Source organism: Polypterus senegalus, chromosome 13, assembly GCF_016835505.1.
Source record: "Polypterus senegalus isolate Bchr_013 chromosome 13, ASM1683550v1, whole genome shotgun sequence".
In the NCBI taxonomy this organism is placed as follows: Eukaryota; Metazoa; Chordata; class Cladistia; order Polypteriformes; family Polypteridae; genus Polypterus; species Polypterus senegalus.
The window spans coordinates 79,341,683-79,362,940 of NC_053166.1; the positions used below are offsets into that span (position 1 = coordinate 79,341,683).

The window sequence follows — 21,258 nt, forward strand, 5'->3', positions numbered from 1 at the left end:
CCAGAAAGAGAGAGAGGACCATGTTAGCATCAAAAGAAGTCCCACACATGGTATTACAGAAATAACAGTCCTCTAGTGGTGTTAAACCCAGCATGTGCATTGGCTTTAGGTAGAGGTTCCAGCCCAAGGTGTAACACTTTATAGATTTTTAATGTTCAAACAATATCTTATGAACATAGACAGGAAACTGAGAGCACACAACAATATCATGATGAAACTTGCCAGGACATCATGGGGTGCGAATGCAACAACTCTCTATGGTGGAGTACTATACACCTGTTGGACATTTACTGCATATGTTAGGAAATTTGATGTTCAGTTACACCAAAGGATATAACAAATAAGAGGAAATATACAGAAAAACACCCATCTGGTGGCTTCCAGTATTAGGTAATATCCTACCACCAGATCTTCAACGCTCTGCTGTTCTAGGTAAAGAATATAATAAAATCCTAATGAATGAGAAGTTACCAGGCCATCAGGTTATTCCACGTATCACACAAGAGTACCAAAGGCTAAAATTGAAACAATCTGCCATCAAGTCTGCAAAGTAAATAGTAGAAGAATGGATCATATTTGAATATCCTACTCAACACGCGGATTTGGTTGCTCTAATCTCTTACAAAAATAAAATAGTTTTTTTTCAAAATATATTGCTTCCATTATGGATATATTTTAAAATATGTTACAATATACTTCAAGGATAAATATACTGCAATATATCACAGTATACTGAAATTTATTGCAAAACATGTAAATTATTTTTATGTATTTCAATATTTTTTCAAAATTGAAAATATATATTCCTCAATACATTTAAAGTAGTAGGAATAAAACAGTGTGAAGCATATGATATTACAACATATTTTTAAATATACTATGAATTCTGTTTATAAAATACTATAGTGTATATTTTACAGTATATAGGTTTGAGCTATTTTATATAGTATATTGTTATAAAGCATGACCCTGTATTAAAATATGAGTATAAAATATATGTATCACGGTCCAAAACTGCTATTATGTTATGGCATCTTTGATTTCTTTAATGATTCAGCTTTTGGTAATATACATAATTTGTGATACTTTTTATACATTCATCAAACTAACACTATTACTGTTCAAAATTAAAAAGATATTTTATAGTATTATATCACTATTGCATCCATCTTATCTGAAGAAATAGAGGCATTCAAAGAAATTATACAAGGATGCAAAAAGACCACTTCATATATTTAGGCAGAAACTTCTCTTTGACTAAATATCTACTATCATCTATTAAAGTATGTTTCTTATGTCATCAGAAAATACAAATAAAAGGTTTTCAATACAAAATGGCAGTTTATCTGACTATGAAGATATTGAAGATGGCTTTCCTGATGAACTTCCTATGGTACGGCATGGGTTAGGTAGGTAGCACCTTTGCTCTAGTAAACATTTCAATGATAGGTTTTTCAAAAAAATATACCAAATATATTGTATAAGAAGTAAGCATTTTAGGTGTTTTTCACTATTATCCTTTTAGGACAAGCGCAATATAAAACAGATGAATACACGCACACTGTAATACTTGAGATCCCCTCAAATATAACAGACTATTTCAGTTTTACGTAGCATAGGAGTCAAAAGGTGGTTAAAGAGTTAAAAAGTTCAAAACCTTTGGTTTATATCTTTATTTAAATTTTCCTCTGGTCTTGGTTGATTAGAGAGTGCTGTCTTTTATGTAAGTAATTTATCAACCCTTTATATATATATATATATATATATATATATATATATATATATATATATATATATATATATTGGCCCGCCGGGCTGGAGCCCGGCGGGGCGCAGGAAGGGCGTGAGGAGGGCTTGTGCCTCCTCCGGACGAGGCGTCCGTCCTGGTTTTGTTGGGAGCCACGGGTTGAGGGCATGGAAGCCCTACCCTGTAGGGGCCCGTGGTTACCGCCAGGCGGCGCCCCGATGCCGGTTGATCCCATGCAGTCGCCGGCGGAGCTGGAGCCCGGCGGGACGCTGGAGGACGAGAGGAGGGCTTGTGCCTCCTCCACACCGCAGGGGTCCGTCCTGGTTTTGTTGGGGACCACGGGTACAGGGCATGGAAGCCCAGCCCTGTAGGGGCCCGTGGTCACCGCCAGGCGGCGCCCCGATGCCGGTTTATCCCGTACGGTCCGCGGCTGGGGCTGGAGCCCGGCCGGGACGCCTTGGAGGACGGGAGGAGGGCGAGTGCCTCCTCCAGACAGAGTGGGGGCGTCCGTCCTGGTTCAGGGGGCCTCGGGTACAGGGCATGGAAGCCCAGCCCTGCAGGGACCCGTGGCCACCGCCAGGCGGCGCCCCAATGCCTAATTATCCCGGGAGCCCGACACTTCCGCCACACCAGGAAGTGCCGGGGGGAAGACTTTATGTGGCGCCCGGAGAGCTACCAGGAAGGCAGCCGACACTTCCGCCACGCTGGGGCGTGGCCAAGGAACAGATGGCGGAAGCACCTGGGGCTCATCCGGGGCATTATTTAAGGGGCCGCCTCCCTCCAGTCGGTGTGTGGAAGTCGGGTGGAAGTGGACTGAGCAAGAGGAAGGACTGGAGGCGGCCAGGAAGGCACAAGAGACTGTGGGCCTGGACTTGGGGGAATCGGTGCGAGAAGGCACTGGGGGTGCACGTGAGCACGAATTGTAAATAATATAGTGTAAATAAAAGTGTGTTGGGTGAAACAATGTTGTCCGTCTGTCTGTGCCGGGGCCAGGCTTCACAATGGCGCCCAACGTGGGGCCATCCGTCTGGTGCAAGACGGGGGCCCCATAACGATAAATATTTTGTGAACGGCCCGCGCAGCAGCGGACCCACACACTGGCAGCGGGAGCGCCGTACGCACCGCGGAGCGTTTACCCGGAAACCGCCGCGGAATGAAGAGAGGCCATCCCCGGGTGCGGAGGAGGAGCGGGCCTCGCTGGAGCGCAGCGGGCTCCGAAAGTCGCGCTGTCGACACGGACAGCCAGGCCGGCGTGGCGACGCAAAAGGCCACACCGAGGTGGGGGCCTCGGCAAGACGGGATCCGGGAGGTGAGTACCCTGCCCTGCAGTAATCGGCCCTTCGGGGTCGGTCATACCTTGTTTTCCACAGGGAGGGACAGACCGGATCCGCGTCTGTGGCAGGAGCGCGCGGGCCACGGGCTGTCGGCAGTGCGGCTGCGGAGGCAGCAAAGGAGGCTGCGGAATCGGAGCCGCTGCGGCTCGAGGAATCGCTGCAGCTACAACGCGGTGAGGAGGCACGTCTCCGTACCCAGCGCAGGGGAGACAAGATGGCCGCGGGCCGGTGGTCCCGCCCGCTGACAGGCACGGGATTGGCCGTGTGTCTTGCGGGCCCGCCGATGATTGGATAGAGGCGGGCCCAAGGAATGCCAGTCTCGTGCCAAACCGAGACCCGATTGGGCCAGAGGGAGTGGCCCAGAGGAGGCAGGCGTCGCGTGGAGCTGATGGACAGGTAAGCCCACCGACGTCTGTCTCTCTCTCCACCAGCGGCTCGGCGTGGGTCGGAGGAGTCCTTCGCCCGCCAAGCCGCCTTTAGAGGAGCTGCTACGTGTTCTCGCCGCTCAGTGTGAGCAGCTGATGGAGATGGCGGTCGCGTCGAGAAAGACACCGAGTGAGACGGAGGATCGGCGCGGCGCTGGAACCGGAGGCAGGCAGAACACGGCGGGAGTGGTGAGTGTTGCCGTTCCCGTAGAGCAAGTGGGGAGGTTTGCCGAACATGGCTGTGACCGTTTACGGGACGATCAGCTCAAGTAAGCAACCTCCCGACAGCAGACGCCGCGGTGCAGACGGCTAGCGCGGCGAGGAGCTCGAATATGCAGGGGCTGGGAGGATCGGGGCTGCTGAGTGCCCTGGGTCCTAGCGCCCTGCGCTCCAAGCCTGCAGCTGTCTCCTGTCGCTCTGCCTGGACGCAGACGGGGCTGGATTTGAGCTTTTGCTGTGCTCAGACCCAGACCGTCAGCGCGTCCAAGAAAAGAAGGAGGAACCGAAGGGTGAATGCCGGTTCCTCCGATAGGAGAGGACGCGGCGCTGGGTGCGCGCGTCCGGAGAAGGGCCGTCCTCTGTGCGGGCAGAGGAGATCCCCTGGGCGGCTGGGTGAGCCGCCTGCGAAAGCGGTGCCGCGGACAACAGGCGGACGGGCATGGAACCTGCGACGGAGGACTTCAGCAGGCAAGTCAGGGGCTGTTGGAGGCGGGAGCACTGCGGTACGGAGACCGGCAGGACACTCGGGTGAGTGTCCTGGCAGTGCTTCTGGCCCTCTTTTCCTTTTCCACAGGCCCGAAGCCCGACGAGCGCTGAGGACGACGTCGTCAGGGACCTGCCCTCCTGAAACGGGCCGCTCCGCGGGAGGGCTCCACGCCGAGAGGCCAATAGTGTCCCAACTGCGGGGAACAGCGGGGGCGAGAGCGGCGCAGACCACAGGGGCGCGTTTGCGCCGGCGGGGGTGCCGAAGACGGATGTCCCAGGGTGCCGTGTTGGACCCTGGGGGCATAGTAGGACCCTCACCGGGGACGTGCTGCCCTTTCGGGTTGTGCCGTTCGGACCCACGTGTCCTCGCTAGCGGTGGGGCACTGTGGCCCCGGCCGGGGCTGGAGCCCCGCCGGGACGCCCAGGAGGACGTGAGGAGGGCTTGTGCCTCCTCCGGACCGCGAGGGGGCGTCCGTCCTGGTTTTGTTGGGAGCCACGGGTTGAGGGCATGGAAGCCCTACCCTGTAGGGGCCCGTGGTTACCGCCAGGCGGCGCCCCGATGCGGTTGATCCCATGCAGTCGCCGGCCGGAGCTGGAGCCCGGCCGGGACGCCTTGGAGGACGAGAGGAGGGCTTGTGCCTCCTCCACACCGCGAGGGGGCGTCCGTCCTGGTTCTGTTGGGGACCACGGGTACAGGGCATGGAAGCCCAGCCCTGTAGGGGCCCGTGGTCACCGCCAGGCGGCGCTCCGATGCCGGTTTATCCCGTGCACGGTCGCGGCTGGGGCTGGAGCCCGGCCGGGACACCTTGGAGGGCGTGAGGAGGCGAGTGCCTCCTCCAGACAGAGTTGGGGCGTCCGTCCTGGTTCAGGGGCCTCGGGTACAGGGCATGGAAGCCCAGCCCTGCAGGGACCCGTGGCCACCGCCAGGCGGCGCCCAATGCCTAAGTATCCCGGGAGCCCGACACTTCCGCCACACCAGGAAGTGCCGGGGGGAAGACTTTATGTGGCGCCCGGAGAGCTACCAGGAAGGCAGCCGACACTTCCGCCACGCTGGGCGTGGCCAAGGAACAGATGGCGGAAGCACCTGGGGCTCATCCGGGGCATTATTTAAGGGGCCGCCTCCCTCCAGTCGGTGTGTGGAAGTCGGGTGGAAGTGGACTGAGCAAGAGGAAGGACTGGAGGCGGCCAGGAAGGCACAAGAGACTGTGGGCCTGGACTTGGGGAATCGGTGCGAGAAGGCACTGGGGGTGCACGTGAGCACGAATTGTAAATAATATAGTGTAAATAAAAGTGTGTTGGGTGAAACAATGTTGTCCGTCTGTCTGTGCCGGGGCCAGGCTTCACAATATATATATATATATATATTTTTTTTGATTCTGCAGAGAATCAGCCAGATTTAACAGAGAAAGAGAAACTTGAAAAATCAAGCCTCAGTGCCAACAGCTCATACTTGTGTAAGTTTTTTTATGACTTCTACATGTTTTTTCTTAATGCTTTTTCCACAGATTCAATTTTTGTATGTGCTTATATAGTCATTGTAATCAATCTATTAATGATAGGAAAAGTAAATTCTTTCTTTAACTAAGTAGGATTTCTGTTTTGGAAGCAATAGACTTCTTTTAAAAGTGATTTTTATTTAACTTGAACTGATGATATAAGTATAGCTTACTAGGTATGCTTCATTTTGGATCAGTTGTAGACATCTGTGATAAAGAAGAAAAGAGAAGCTAAGGAATTTATGGCAGATTTTCCTATGAATAAAACACTGTAAGAGAAACAAAGGCCAATGTTAAAGAGTTTGGGGTACCAACCCTCTAACCCTGTATAACTGGATTGCAAAACAAAAAAGAAAACATGCACCTTTCCAGAGTTTCTGGTTTTCAGTCCTTTTGGCAGGAAGGGGTGGGTTCAAGTGGATGGCACCGGAAGAGAAGTCAGTGCTGTTACAGCTATCAATCATATGGTGTACAATGGGAAGAAAAGAGAAAGGCATTAGGGTACAGCGTCAACCCCTGGTGCGGTGGTAGAATTACCATGACCAGAGCCTTTCAGCTGTCCTCTATGGGCATGCGTGTGACAACACCAAAAAAAAGCCCTCTAGACCATGCATACAATACACTTTAAGCCTACATCATGACTAACCACTCCTAGCTTCATAACTTTATTATTATTGATAATGTATTAGCACAAATCCATGTTTTATATGGCTATTTCTGCTGTGAAAGAGCATTAGAACAATTTAGATGAGAACTGGCCATTCCATCCAAAAAATTTGCCAATCCTATTCACCTAATTTCTCCAAAATAACACTAAACAAAGTTTTTTAGGTGCCCAAAGGATTAAAAGTGAGTTCCATTCCTGCCATAATGCAGTTTTGTGTGTAAGTGGGATCTTGCACAAAAAATGGCAGTATTATCAATCCATCCATCTATTTTCAAACCCACTTATCCTGAACAGGGCCGTGGGGATACTTGAGCCCATCTCAGGAAACATCAGCCTCAAAGCAGGAGAAGCAAAATTACTGTACTTTAAATTACAAAACACAAAATGTTTAAACTAAAATGAACCACAGATATGTATAGTATGTTGTCCTTATGCTTAAACATCTTAAAGAGAACCTCATAGAGTTGAAAAAGGCATAATGATGGCATGAAAACCCACCATTTACTGATGACTGATCCCTCAGCAGGGATGTGCTATGGGTATTTTCCCTCCCTGAAACAGCAAAGCTTGGATGTGAAATTATAATCAAGAGAATTACCTACAACACTTTCTGCCTCTCTTTGGCTAAACAGAAAGCTGCCTATCCAGATGCTTACCTGTGAGCTTATTGTGCATCTTTGCATGTTACTTTACACATTCAGTGACACATGTTGATTTTGCTGGGAGAGTTCTGAGTGTTACTTCCCCTTCCAGAAGCAAATACCCCCTGAAACAGCACAGCTGGGACTCATATTTAGGACACTGGGAATTACAAGCAGTGAACTGTACTCATCCAGCTACATAGCCAGCCGTTTACCTGTGACTGAGCTTACTGCTGGTGCTGACAATTCCATTTTAGTAGCACAAAATCATATAATGGTTGAAAATGCTAACAAAGTCTGTATTATGCAGTACTGTTCCTCACAATTAGTGACGGCTGTTAGTATCTATCTATGTGAAAAATTGTCTTTTGTAAGTAAAAAAATGGAAGTGCCATAGATGAATATTAATTGAAATCTACACTGTAATATTGTGAGTCCGTAACATCTGTTCAGGAACACCTACTGAATCAACAAACTAATTAAGAATGCAGATATAATTTTGGGATGCACATTCGACCCACTGGTCAAGTAGTAGTGAAGATAAGAATAGAGTCAAAATGGATGGCTAATGGCTATGAGCAATTATGAGCAATGCTACTCACCTCCCTATCACCCACTAGCATTGAGTTCTTCTTACCAATGAATTGTTCAACAGACGCATGTCATGAAAAGCTGCTGGGGCTCCTTTATACCTACAGCAATATGCCATCAAAATGTCTCACTGTGACTGCTTTTTTATCTTTAGCAAAGTAAGCAGTTTGTCCGTCTTTTTTTGTAATCCTTGTGTGTGTTTGAGGGAGTTGTTATTGTTTTTTATAATGCTTTTATATTTCCAGGGCTTCTGTAATACCAAAATTTTCCCTTGGCTCTAATAGAGTACAATCTAACTACCTATTGAAATTCAGTTGAAAAGGAAAATTTTGTTGCTTTGTATACTCATTTGTATCTTGCCATAAACCAAGACCTGCTTGTGCATTACTGGGTAACTTTTCTATAATTCTCTTTGTGAAGAAAATCTTTCCGATATTAGTGAGAAATCTACCTTTAACAAGTTTCCATTTGTATTTCTCTCTTCTTGTTTGAGAACGAATCTTTAAGAAACAGCTGGGATCTACCATAATAAATCCCTTCATAATATTAAACATTTCAGTCATTTCTCCTCTTACTCTCCCCTTGCTTAAACCAAAGCATTTCAGCTTCTTCCGTCTTTTCTCATTATTCATACTTTGCAGTCCTAGAGTCAACCCAGTCACTACTCTGGACTCTCTCTAGCACTGCCTTGTCTTTTTTGTAATGTGGAGAGCACAATGCACCTCTCTGATTGTATGCTGTTGTTGGTTCCTCACAGAATTTCAACACATTACTGAAACACAATCTCCATGTCCAAATTCAAGCTAATTCTAAAACACAATACCCTAGCTGAAGCCTCACACGTGTGTTGTACAGCTTAATCATAACTTCCCTTGACTTGCACTCAATGACCTAAGCCTACAGTGTATAATTTAACTTCCTATTAACCTTCTTAATTGCTTCTGTGTGCTTCCTGGAAGTAGAAAATGAAGAATTCACTATGACTTCTTGGTCCTTCTAATATGGTGTTCTTTGAAGTTCTGAACCTTCCATTCTGTATTTAAATCTAACATTCCTACTTTCTACATGTAATACTTACATTGTTTACATAATGTTTCATTTGCCACTACTCTGCCCAAGATGTATTTTGACTAGATCTCTCTGTAAATATTTGGCTGACCCTATATTATTGGGGTTTCTGCCTATTTTAAGTGCTATATGTACATTTAACCAGTTGGTGATTTATATTCTTAGCAATATCATGTATGTATATTAAAAAGAGTAATGACTCAAGAACTAATCATGTGGGACCCAACTTTAATGTTACCTAACTCAGAAAAAGTTCCTCATTCCAAACCACCCCACCTTCAGTTCCAACTGTTTTATTTTTATCCTTAACCTTTCCTGTGGGACCTTATAAATATTTGCTTTAAATCAATATAAATAATATCACATGCACCTCTCTGATTGTATGCTGTTGTTGGTTCCTCATGAAATTTCAACACATCATTGAAACACAATCTCCATGTCTAAATTCATGCTAACTACTCACTAATACACCTGCTTTTGCCTTGTGATGTGTGATATTTGCCATAATAATTGCTTCCATTAATTTATCCATGATGAATGATCCGCCTTTCAAAAACTTAAGACCAGAAAACATATTTTGACATGTTGTCTCTTGTGTTCTGACATTTTGGTCAGTGTTTGACACTGACGGGGAAATGGAGAAGAGAGTGGAACAGAAGGATACTGCAAAGGGGTCTCAGGATGATATTGCTATGAAGGAGACAGCTTTTGACCAGGAAACACAGTTAGATGAGGATGGTAAGTAATCCACCACCATAGAGAGCAAAGGTTATCTACAAGGAGTATAAAACAATGCGGTTATTTTCTTTATAACATCAGGTAACATGTTTTGCTGTTTAAAAAAAAAAAACTTGTTATATGCTGAAATGTAATCTTTATATATAATACTCTACCATGGCTGTCTATTTGTCTGTTCAGGATGTAAATAATGTCCTGTAAATTTTGTTCATCCTGGTTCATTTGTGCAAAATAATTACAACTTAATATACACAGTGTGCAATTCAGAAATTGAAGATTTTCCACATCAGGACAGGCATCTTTATAAATTTTTGTGTGTACTGCTGTCTAATAGGTGACAACCAGATGTCTTTGGAGTTGCAGTTACAGGATGATTATGATGATGTGGACTGCATCAACATTTCAGAGCAAAACCGTTCCTCACCACAGTTGATTGAAGGAAATGAAGAAGGGGAGCAATAAATGCAGCCAAATTACAGGCAAAAAGAAGATCAAGGTGGGAATCAAATGGCTCTTCTTAATGTCTAGCAGTTGAGCCAAATAAAACATTGAAAGGCAACAGAAAACCAGCTGAACACAGAGATACTGGATGAATACAAGCAGAAAATGTTGAGCTATGCAAATATGTGAAATTTATTGCACCATACTATAGTCAATTTGGCTTATTCCATTTCACTGTAAAATATACAATATACTGTATATATAAAATATTTTAAGAGGAATAGCTTTTTTTATAAAAGTTAACCATTTTTTTGACGTATAATGTCTTTGTGAAACTCATCAAATATAACAATCTGGCTGTCATCTTTTAAATAATATTTATATACAATAGATGCTTTTGAATTTTTACAGTATCTGAGTTCAACATGAGAGACTGAATGTGTAGCACCACAACAATTTCACTCTGTGAATCAGAAAACATTTATATTATACACCTATAGCAATATAGCTTTGAGTGTAACTTGAAGCAAATTTGATTGTATTTGTTAAAGCTTATAAAATACCAAGCACAGTGGGCTTGCTTTTTTAAGTTGGTTTTTGAATAATTTCAAATCAGGATGCAATAAATTGCCATTGTATAAAAGTCCAAAATCTGCATCAAAATCTACACCCATTTCTTCAGCCTTGCCTTCCCTGTTCAACAAGATGTTGACCATAAGGCTTACTATATCATCATCCTGCCTTTGTCTAAACCTCTCACTTTGATTTGTCTCAAAACAATCACATTGAAAAGGTTGTGATATAGTATATGAATATTTTGACTTTCATTCACAACTTGTTCACTGAGTCACTTGAGACTGAGTTAATTTGGTTTTCCGCAGCAGAATCTTCTTACTTTTGGTTAGTATTTTAACCTTTCTACAGTTTTCTGTCTCACCGTTATGAATTTTGACCAGTGCATATTTGAATGCTGGTTACCATTTTATTCACGTTTGCTTAATTTAGTTATTCATCTGCTTTTGTTTATGTTTTTCTGTCTTTCATTTTTTTTCAAGTTTCACATTTTTAATTCTTGATGACAATGACTCCATGCTCTTTAGCTGTTGGAATCATATCGACAGAGTTTCTTTTTAACTTTATTGCCCTTTTGAAAGATTGAGATGAATCCATAGTTTCAGGAAAAAATCTCCACAGTCTGGAAAGGAACTGTAGACCATGACTGGAGACTATCAATTTTTTTAGGCCATACATATCAAATAGATAGTCATAAATTCCTTGTCCAAAGAAAATATTTTAGGGGCACAAAGTCTTTGAAAAACAGTTAACAATTACTATAATACTGGTGGTAACCATGTGAAAGAACCAAGGCCTATTAGGTGAAGGAATGGCTGTAATAGCCCTAACAGACAACGAGAGGCTGGTTTAATCTACTACAGATTTAAGAAGCACACAGGTAGTTTCAATTTCACTGGACAAACTGTATTAGTCTACTAAAATGACTCTTAATAAACTCTTGAGTATGTGAGATACCTGGATGATCAAGGTATAAAGAGTCATGGCCCAAAAATAGTACTTACGTTTTACAGTCCCCTGGGACAAATATAACTCCTCGGGGTTTATACTCAAAGACAGTAGTTTGTGAGGTTTCACAGACATATGGTTCTTTGAGAGTTTCTGATTTCTCAGTCATATTAATGCCTAAAAATTTATTTTCAGAAGAATAAATTGCTGTTCTCAGCCTGGTTCATCAAACTGTTGTGAAAGGACATCTGTCTTTAGATTTTTGTCTTTTTCTCTATAAGAAATTATAAAATTAAACTACAAACGTATGCCCCCTAGCCCTATATTTGAAGCATCTACTTCTACAATAAATGGTAAAGACACATCTCGATGTTTAAGAACAGGGGCTGTGGTAAATGCTTCTTTTCAGCTTTTCGAATGCTATTTAAGAATATTTTTTCCAACAGAATCTGAATGTAATTTTTGTAAAAAATCACTAAAATGCTTAATTACAATTTTTGGTAATAATTTGTGAATCCTATGACTCTCTTAACCTATTTGACTAAGACAGACACCTTGCATTGCATGATTGTTTTAATTTTAGAATTGTCCATACTTAACCCAAAATGAGAAATTTGGTATCCCAGGAAAAGGACACAGTATTTATGAAATTTGCATTTCCATAATTTTGCAAACAACTCATTCTCACCAAGATGATTAAAGTACCTCCAGAATGTTTAAAATGTAGGTTTCCAAAAACCTTTTAAAAAATTGAGATAACATCAATTTACACTAAAACATTAATATTCACTAGATTAAGGATAATACCTGTCATGAAATCTTGAAAAGCTGTGGGAGCATTAATCAATCCATAAGTCATTCCGAAGTTAGTCTCACTGAGCCAGATGTATAATGCATAAAACTGGGTGGGAATAATTAGACTTCTCATTGAGGGTCACATTTCTAAACCAATCCAATGCTTCATGAAGGCAGTGTTCGAAGTAAGGTGGTGATTTTGAACTGCAACGATCAGAGGTGCTCTTGTTAACTTTGTCCAACAGAGAGCAAGCTTCTGATTATGATAAACTGTCTAACAACTCTCCTACAAAGACCCCTATTAAACATATAAATGTGTGTTACATGTGCAGAGAGCACACTGCACAAGCTAAAAATAAATATAACCTTTTAGAGGTTAGGACAGGTTAGGAGCATGCACTGATACAGTACATTGCCTCATCCACCACATGACAACCACCTCAGGATCCCCGATTAGGACCTTTTGCAAGGGAGAAATCTTTCTGGTCGCTCTTATACATTGTAATTTGAAGACAACAATGGACTATTAGTAGAATTGAATGATCTGTTATTGCAAGCATTGTGTGTACTCTCTGTTGTTCTGCTACGATGATAGTTTAGGAGTCAATTGAAAGAACTGGATGCTATGTTTTTGGACATATGGCTCACAAAATGTGCATTCAATGTAAACAATGTCTTATATCCATTCTAAAGGTAGTGAAAAGGACTACTATTAAGAGAGTTGATAATGAAGTGCAACAGGAGATGCAGATTTTGCTGCACAGCATCTACTTTATGAATGCACGTCTAAATGAATAACTAAAGAAAGTTAACATTGCTATCTGATTAGAAATGCAAACAAGCAATGCTAGAACAGCTGCAGTGTTTTAACACTTAGTATTTCCATATTTTCCATAGTATTTTCCTAGACTCTCTTCACTGTTGTGACATATGCAATAATCAAAATGACTAAAGGACATCGTAGCATACAAAAGCACTTCTCAGTGTAGAGCCAACTAGCTGCAGTGGTCTTCTCTGTCACAATGCTCATTAAAATCCACCAATTAATTATTAAGCTTCAGCTACCTTGTGCTACTGAGCTTCTTATTTCTCTCACCATCAAGTCTTTTGTTCAGTTCTTCTTACTCTCTTTCTGAACATCAGAAGTTAAAAAGTGCATGGATAGGAGAAGTTAGGGGGAGTGAGTTTTAGGAAGAAGCCCTGTTGGCATAGCCTTTGCAATTCTGGATTTCTCCACTGTTCATTACAAACAGTTTAACAAATTGTCCCCAGATGTGCATTCTGTTCTAGAATTATGTTTGGTGCCACAAGATTATTATGAAGTATACATAATGACCATTTGTGGTGTTAAACACAATTTTTCATTTGTCACCTGTACAGATACAAATGAGATAATAAGGTGATTCTTAAATCTACCTTAGTAAATACTATTGTGCATTTGATCTGATTTAACAGTTGGATATATATGGGTAATTATTCTTTATTGTGATTTTTTTATGCTTCGATACAAAGTCTGAGTAAATTATCTTTATTCTCCACAAATAAAAACTTAGCCTAAATGGGAATAGAAGACATCATAATAAACGTGTTGTCTAAGATGTCCTTGGTGTACTTCTCCATTTCTTGAGTTTCTGGGTTATAATGCATACATTGTTACTTTTGTTGAGGGAGCATCTGGTAATAATTCTGTTTACTAAAGATATCTTTAAAATCTGAATATTCAAAACACAGGGTTTCAATGACATAAATATTTTCAGATTGTGACTTAATACGTGTAAGTGATTTCTGAAAACCAAGCTTCTAGATCTTCTGATACCTAATTTATTTATAGGTAGGTCAAATATTGCTTTAAATGCATGACTGAAGAAATGTAATCTTGAGGAGCATAGGCAATTAAAAAATGCAGCAAACGACCATTCATGTAGCTTGCCCGAGAGTAAAGAAATAATAAAGGCAATTTTTGCCTAATCATTTTGATAAGTTAATGGTTGCTAGGAAAAAACTAAATGGCACTAATTGAGGAAACCCCCCAAAAAATCCGGGTGTAATAAAGCAACTTCTGTAAATGAAGCACTTAGTTCATGGGGAGCTTGTCCTAAACTTTCCACTTGTTGTAATAAGGTACTAAACTACAAAATAAGTTGTTGACCAGTAGAAGAAAGTTCATGTAGTTGTCCTTGCAGTGCATTCTGGCCATACTGAATTGTTTAATTTCAGCAAACTCAGGGTCACTGATTTTATTTATAATCCAGCCTTTTAGTTTGCTTAGGTAGATAAATTAAGCCGAAGCTGGACAAAAATTTATTTTAATCTGGGAGCTCCGGTTTCCTCCCACAGTCCAAAGACATGTCAGTTAGGTGGATTAGTGATTCTAAATTGGCCCTAGTGTGTGCTTGGTGCGTGGGTGTGTTTGTGTGTGTCCTGCGGTGGGTTGGCACCCTGCCCAGGATTGGTTCCTGCTTTGTGCCCTGTGTTGGCTCCAGCAGACCCCCGTGACCCTGTGTTCGGATTCAGCGGGTTGGAAAATGGATGGATGGATGGATCAGGAGGAAGAACAAGCAAGGCAAAAGAGTAGTCTGCAAACAAAAATTAAGTGACCAAAACAAAAGACAAAAATTGTGAGTCAAAGAACAAAGACTAGACTTGTTCCCTAATAATCTTTCAGAAACTGACAAAGTTTAGTTTAGTCTTTTAGATTAATTCCAAAGCTTGGATAGAGGGTGCAACACATTTCCGTCTTTTATAAGAAATGGTAGATGATGTTGTGAAGCAGCGATCGTGAGACTGGCAACAGTTCTGTCTCAATAAGTGAAAGTTGGTGCAGCACCATAAAACATACACAAAATGGTAGTGTCTGTGTTCAGAATAACAAATTGTGGCGAGGAGATGTTATGAAAAGTATCATTAAAATGAACTAAATGTCCCAAAACAAATAATACTTGGTAAACTAAACTATTGTCATGCTCCAAATTTAAATATACCAGACCTATAACAGGGTTGCTAATATAAAACTGGCTAGTCAATGCTGATTAGAGTTCTAGCTTTTGGTCTGAGACGACTATAGTTTAAAGGTTATCCCACAATTTAAAGTCACTCAGAGTATGTTCTCATTAGATATGTGTGATATTGTTTTGCATTCTTCTTTAAACATTCCACATCTAATTCATTAGATGAAAGTGTGATTATGTAGCCAAAAGCTTGGTGGACCTTCTGACCATTTAATGTGGAAGCCTCTGGATCAAGAAATTTTAAGACAAATTTATTGAATAAATGTGCCTGCAGAATTCAGGTCATTGTACAAAAGACTTTATCATTTCATACTAATGTTCATATTTTGAAATATTTTAACAAAGTAAATGTGGTAGTTTTATGCATGTAAAATGCTGGGTTGTAACTGATACTAAAATAAATTTCTTAATCACAATTGTCAAAGATCTTGAGTTTGAATAAGCTGGTTTGTCATATGAATTGGTGTGTAATTACAAATTTTCCGAAAGGAATAAGACAAAGGCATTGTGAATCTATATTAAATATACTGCTTGTAAACTGAGGTGATGAAGCTTTAAACATATGTAACAATGTAACAAAATAATTTAATCACAGCAGAATGTCCTTGGACTGTCATAAAGACTTTGATGAAGTAATGCATGAGAGGCTAGTCAAGAGGTGAGCTTTTGGGAAGATGTGAGCACATGGGTTCAAAATGCAATTGTTAATAATGAAAGGAACATATACTGAATTAGTGAAGCGAAAAATGGTGTCCCTTGTGGGTCTGTGCAGGGACAGTTTTTGTATGAAAAATGTTCATTTTAGCTTACAGTGTTATGTACAGCAGTACAATTAAATCATTACTTGCATGGTCACTCTCAAATAAAAATATACAATCTCTATATATATATAAAAAAAAATCCAACGTCTGTCTGTCTGTCTGTATGTCCGCTTTTCACAAAAGAACTACTTAATGGATTTAGATCTGATGTTTTTCTATAATTTGCTTGAACATTCCACTAGATTTTGCGAAAAATCACAGCTATGTGTGTTTTGCTCATTGACAGAGATGTCACGGCCACGTGTTTTCTCCCCACATGGGGGATGCTCTCCAATTAGAGCTTAACACTATCAGATACAGTGGCAACATTTGACGTAAGAGATTATGTACCTTACATTTGGCCAGAGATACCTTGCAATCTTTTTACATTTTTGGCAAAGAGATCACAACTACATTCTCACCTCTGATAAAGCAAAACCAAAAATATTATGTATCAAGAGGCCCTCAGATACAAAAGCTATCAATATAAATTCTTCTCGATACAAATTAATACATTTTTAAAAAGATTTTTTATTGATTTTTAAAGTTTGTTCTGTTTCACAACTACGTGGGCAGAGCCACAGGGGAGAGCTAGTCTTAAATAGGAATAACCTGCATCACAACCCTTTGCAAATGTAAAGGTATAATGTAATCATATCAACCAATTATAGAAAGCCATCGTTCAAGTTATTGCATAAAGCTAAAAGTTGTTTAAAGTTTGCAAGATATTTTAATATGCAATATATAGAAGCACATGGAGATGAGGCACATCTGGGTGAATTATTATATATGCTGGAGTAAGCAAAATTATGACTAATGACTTGCAATAAATTAAGATAAGGAAAGACGATTGAGTGATTAAACTAATTGTGAGTAAATATTGTATATAGAAATGGAAAAAATGTATTAAATATAATTGCATAGAGATCAAAAGTATGACTTACTAGAAAGACTTAGGAAACCTCAAATTCTCATAACTACCAATAGTCAATTTATGCAATTTTACAGAATGATGTGGTGTCACAATATCCGTTTTTCACTGTCAAGAAGCATCGGAACCCACCTGAGTAATTTCTTAACTGTGTCCCATCTATCTATTGTTTGTCTCTGTTACTATGTATCAAGAAAAAAAAATAAATGCGGCAGTTTAATAACTGCAAATTACCTAACAATTATATGAGTAAAATTTAGAAGTAAAGCATTGCCTAAACTAAAAACCAAGCAGAATCTAATGTAATGAATACAAATACAATTAAATACCTTTCTACGTTAGTAAAAGTGGTAAATTATATTTTGAAAATATGTAAAGTGCCTAATGAATATAAAACTCAAGAGGCTTGAAAAGAAAACTCTGTCCTTAGTAACTTAAGCTGCTTTAAAATTTCAAAGAGATGAAAAGTTCTGGTGGATATTCAGAATCGTACATACTAATCTTTTCCAATGGATCTTCCTTTATGGTCTTGTTTCACCTATTTATTTTATCAAATTGATGCACTTCTGACCTTCTGTGTAATTTTAGATGAATCATCTTCAGATCTGAAGAAAATGGTCAATGGGACATAAAAAAACAGTGAATTGTTTAACTCACATTTTAAAAGAGGGTTGTTTTGAAACAGAAGAAGAATCTCTTTACAGTATTTAATACAGTTTTCATCATAGTAATGATCAGCTTAATTCTTTTCCCATCTCAAATGATGAGAATACAATTAAAAATCTCTGAAGTGCTAAAGTTTAGATACATTATGGAGGTCTCAGGTCTGTGTGTGACATTCCCATCATTACATCATTTGGTCAAATGCCAATGTATGCAGAGATCTGAAAAAGGAATGCATTGTGATTTCAGAAGAACCAGTTGGCGATACGTGGAAAGTGCTTTTGCTGCTGTTCATCAAACTTTGATTTGTACAAATATAGTTTGATTTACAGCACGAGAAGCCCTTTTCAACTGTCAAGAAGCTTCACATCAAAGAATACCAACTTGTTTTTGTGTGCTACAGACGGGGTTATAATGCCTCTTTTTAGGGTTGCCCAGATGACAGCTGAATGTTAGGGTTATAAATGGCAATTACAGTCACACAGGACGGGGACTGAAGAGAAAGAAGGAATGTCCAAACTGATAACTATAGTGCAAATCAGATGGGGGCAGTTGGGGTCAGTCAGCCCTTTCGGTGCTATCAGTGCCTCAGAACTAACTGGTTATACCCCAGCAAATGAGAAGCCCTTGAACACTATTGGGCTTCAGTGGAGCTCTTCTACACCAGCAGGTGGCAGGTTAAATAGTTTGTAACCCAATACACGAGGCTAACAGACCAGATGACACAATGCAGACCTGGTTCTTCAAGGGTTCAAGTGTTCAAATATCCTATGTACTGTTAAAAAGCAGGGCAGGGTAGTGGAAGCAGATTTTTTTAGGCCCTCTCAGATACCAGAAGTGAAAATGAGAAATTTTCAGAAGAAACATCTTGTAAAAGTTGAAGACCATTCTCTACTATATCGCTACTGGGCCAAGAGTGAGTAAAGGCTCATGAGTAGAAAAGAACTGAGGCCAGAAGAGAGAAAATACTGTATGAAGAGAGAAGAGGGAGGGGAGTGGGGGGAGTATTTCTTTTCTGATTTTATCAGGTTTGAAAATGGAGAAGCCATCCATTCTAGTAAGCATGATGCCTTGTCAAAGGGAGACCCAGAAGGTATGTAGCATTTTATTTTAGTTTCTGTATCACTTCTTAATTGTTCCATTGATATTACTTTAAATAAACCTTTTATGTTACATATATCAGTGACTTTCAAACTTCAATCTAGTCAGAGAGAACTCTAAGTTGTGCTCCCTTTTTATAATATTAAAACTAATATGTAGTATGTTAGTCCACTATATGATTTATTTAATAGGGAGCTCCTATCCAGTCATGAACCTTATGTCATAATATAGCTTTTTTTGCCAAACTATGTGCCTGTTCTTAAACACATTGATGAATTCCTTCTACCATATTGTTCTACAAAGACTAAAGCTTCAGTTCAATAGTGTGGAAGTTTACGTGACTCCAACAAGTCAGTATAGTAGATTCCAAGTAAGTTACACAATTAGTGCTGCCCTCTTGTATTGGGGGCCACGGGTAGAGGGCTTGGAAGCCCAACCCTGCAGGGGCCCGTGGCCACCGCCAGGCGACGCCCCAGTGCCTGAACAACCCTGGACCTCAGCACTTCCGCCACACCAGGAAATGCTGGGGGGAAGAGGAGCAGGGACAGTTTAAGTAAATCATTATTCCATGATAGCAAGACAATCACGAGGCCAGTCCAGATTCTTCTAACAAATAACAGACTTAAAGTGGACAGTGAGGCTATCAAAGCTGAGGTATGTCAAGAGTGATCTACAAAAACAGTGTTTTCAGTAAACTAATGTGCCATGAGTTTGCTATACTCTTTGCCTCTTTTTAAAGTAACAAAATGTCTTTAAGACAGTTTATCGCCTGCGTATTCATTACAATCAGAATTTGACCAAGCTGCACCTGTCCTAGGACCATCTCTTGGTCTTATTGTGTTCTGTGCTTTTCATGCCTTTCATATTGTTACGACAAATGGCACTGACGTCCCAGCAGGCTCTGTGGTGCTGCAGCTAAAATTAAACAGTTAATTATTTTTAAATTTATGTTGTATTTTAAAATAGTTCTTGTGTTTAATGTTGAGTTATAGCTTTTTGTAACGGGAGTGTTTTAGTAAAGTTTAAAGGCGAGGTTGGCATTTGCCTACCACTACTTATCGATACTGCCTGGTGTATGAGTCCAGGTATTGGGACTAAAGAGGTTGTGCTGAAGTTGAGTATGCCGTTTTGTAGTGATCACATTACTTGAATGTACAACTCTACCAATATTAAAAGAAAACTTGTTTTTTTATACATTGAGTGTGTCCATATGTCACAATATCTTTCAACTTGAGCTTGATTTCCCAGCTCCAGTTTCTAATGCTAATGACATGAATTCCAGCTTTTGAAATAAAAGTTGCAATCCAACTCCTTTCTGCCTTTTTGGGAAGATTATTTTGTTTGGTTTGTGGAAAACCTTTTCTGTTTCTATTAATTATCCCACATACACCCCACTTTTTATCTTCACAAAGTCTTAGAAAAGAGATGGACTTGTGTAGAAGTTGTCAAATTATTTTCTTCCAAGTACTGTAATGAGAAGTCCAACAGTGACATTACTGAATCATAACTTAGTCAATTTCTTGTTAAAAGGTCACTTTTACCTTCATAAACAAAAATGTTCAAAGTATAACCTCAAGAGTATGCAACTAAAACACTTTATAGTCCCATTTATTTGGGTTCTCTTTAATGGCATTTAAAGGAACCATTCTCTCATCAGTTGAGATTAGTCTCTTCCAGGTTGGATGGATGTTGTATGTGACTGAAGAACCTGTGAGCACAGAGACGTTATCTTGAAGAGATAATCATACCCCTTTCTTCACTTCCCTCTTGCATTTTCCTCATCTTCATCAGGATCACAAAGGTGAAGGCTCCAAGATATTGCTATAAACCTGTTCCTTTTCCTGGCTAATTAAGGAAAATGGTAAATTATAACCTAGCATTTTGCTCTAGTAGTCAGATACTTGATTGAATTTGATGATGCACATATACATATGCATTTTTTGTGCAGAATAACTACAATACTGTTGACAGCAGTAAAACTAAAGAATAGCTAGAAAAGATGAAGTGGAGAGTACAGGCATGATTGATTGGTCATCAGAAGCTATAGACCTGGGATAAAGTTCAGAGCAAATGGGCAATTATGGCTTCTTGTCCTGCTCTGAAATGCCATGCCACATATCTGATCCACTCCCCTTTCAGATGTTGTTTTGGTTGTATATAATGTTAATTGGTCAATAGGTAGGCAGACATGCACTTAAATGTACTATTAATTACAGAATGAAAAAGCCAAATTGCAAAGTTTTAGCAGTATTTTTAAATGTTCAACAGTATTATCAATGTTGTAGTGGCATGGAAAGTGTGCATCACCACATTTTTTATGCCTTACTCTCAGAGCACTGAGAGAACCAAAGCTCAAAGATTTAAGATTATGGTTAGGGTTGTGTAGGGAAAGGCACCATAAAACATATGTTGAGAGCCTTATAGCAAATTAAAATTGTTTTAAAATCAGCCATTAAAGGCTCACATAGTGTTCAAAGAACCCAAAAACACTATGGGAGGAATTGCCATCAAACCCTAGCTAGATAAAACAGCAAACACAGGATCTTTAAAAAATTAAAACATTATTTTCATTAAAATACTCTGATG

General features: G+C 40.5%; 1 protein-coding gene across 1 annotated transcript in view; it reads left to right on the top strand.

Annotated features, from left to right (window-relative positions):
- Positions 1 to 12,541, top strand: part of LOC120542889 (scavenger receptor cysteine-rich type 1 protein M130) — a 104,963-nt gene extending 92,422 nt beyond the window's left edge. The window contains exons 16-19 of the mRNA XM_039775606.1: positions 1,305 to 1,409; positions 5,594 to 5,665; positions 9,290 to 9,412; positions 9,747 to 12,541. Of these exons, the coding sequence (XP_039631540.1) occupies positions 1,305 to 1,409; positions 5,594 to 5,665; positions 9,290 to 9,412; positions 9,747 to 9,874 (428 nt within the window). The 3' untranslated portion in view covers positions 9,875 to 12,541. The remainder of the gene's footprint in view (positions 1 to 1,304; positions 1,410 to 5,593; positions 5,666 to 9,289; positions 9,413 to 9,746) is intronic.
- Positions 12,542 to 21,258: the final 8,717 nt, after the last annotated feature.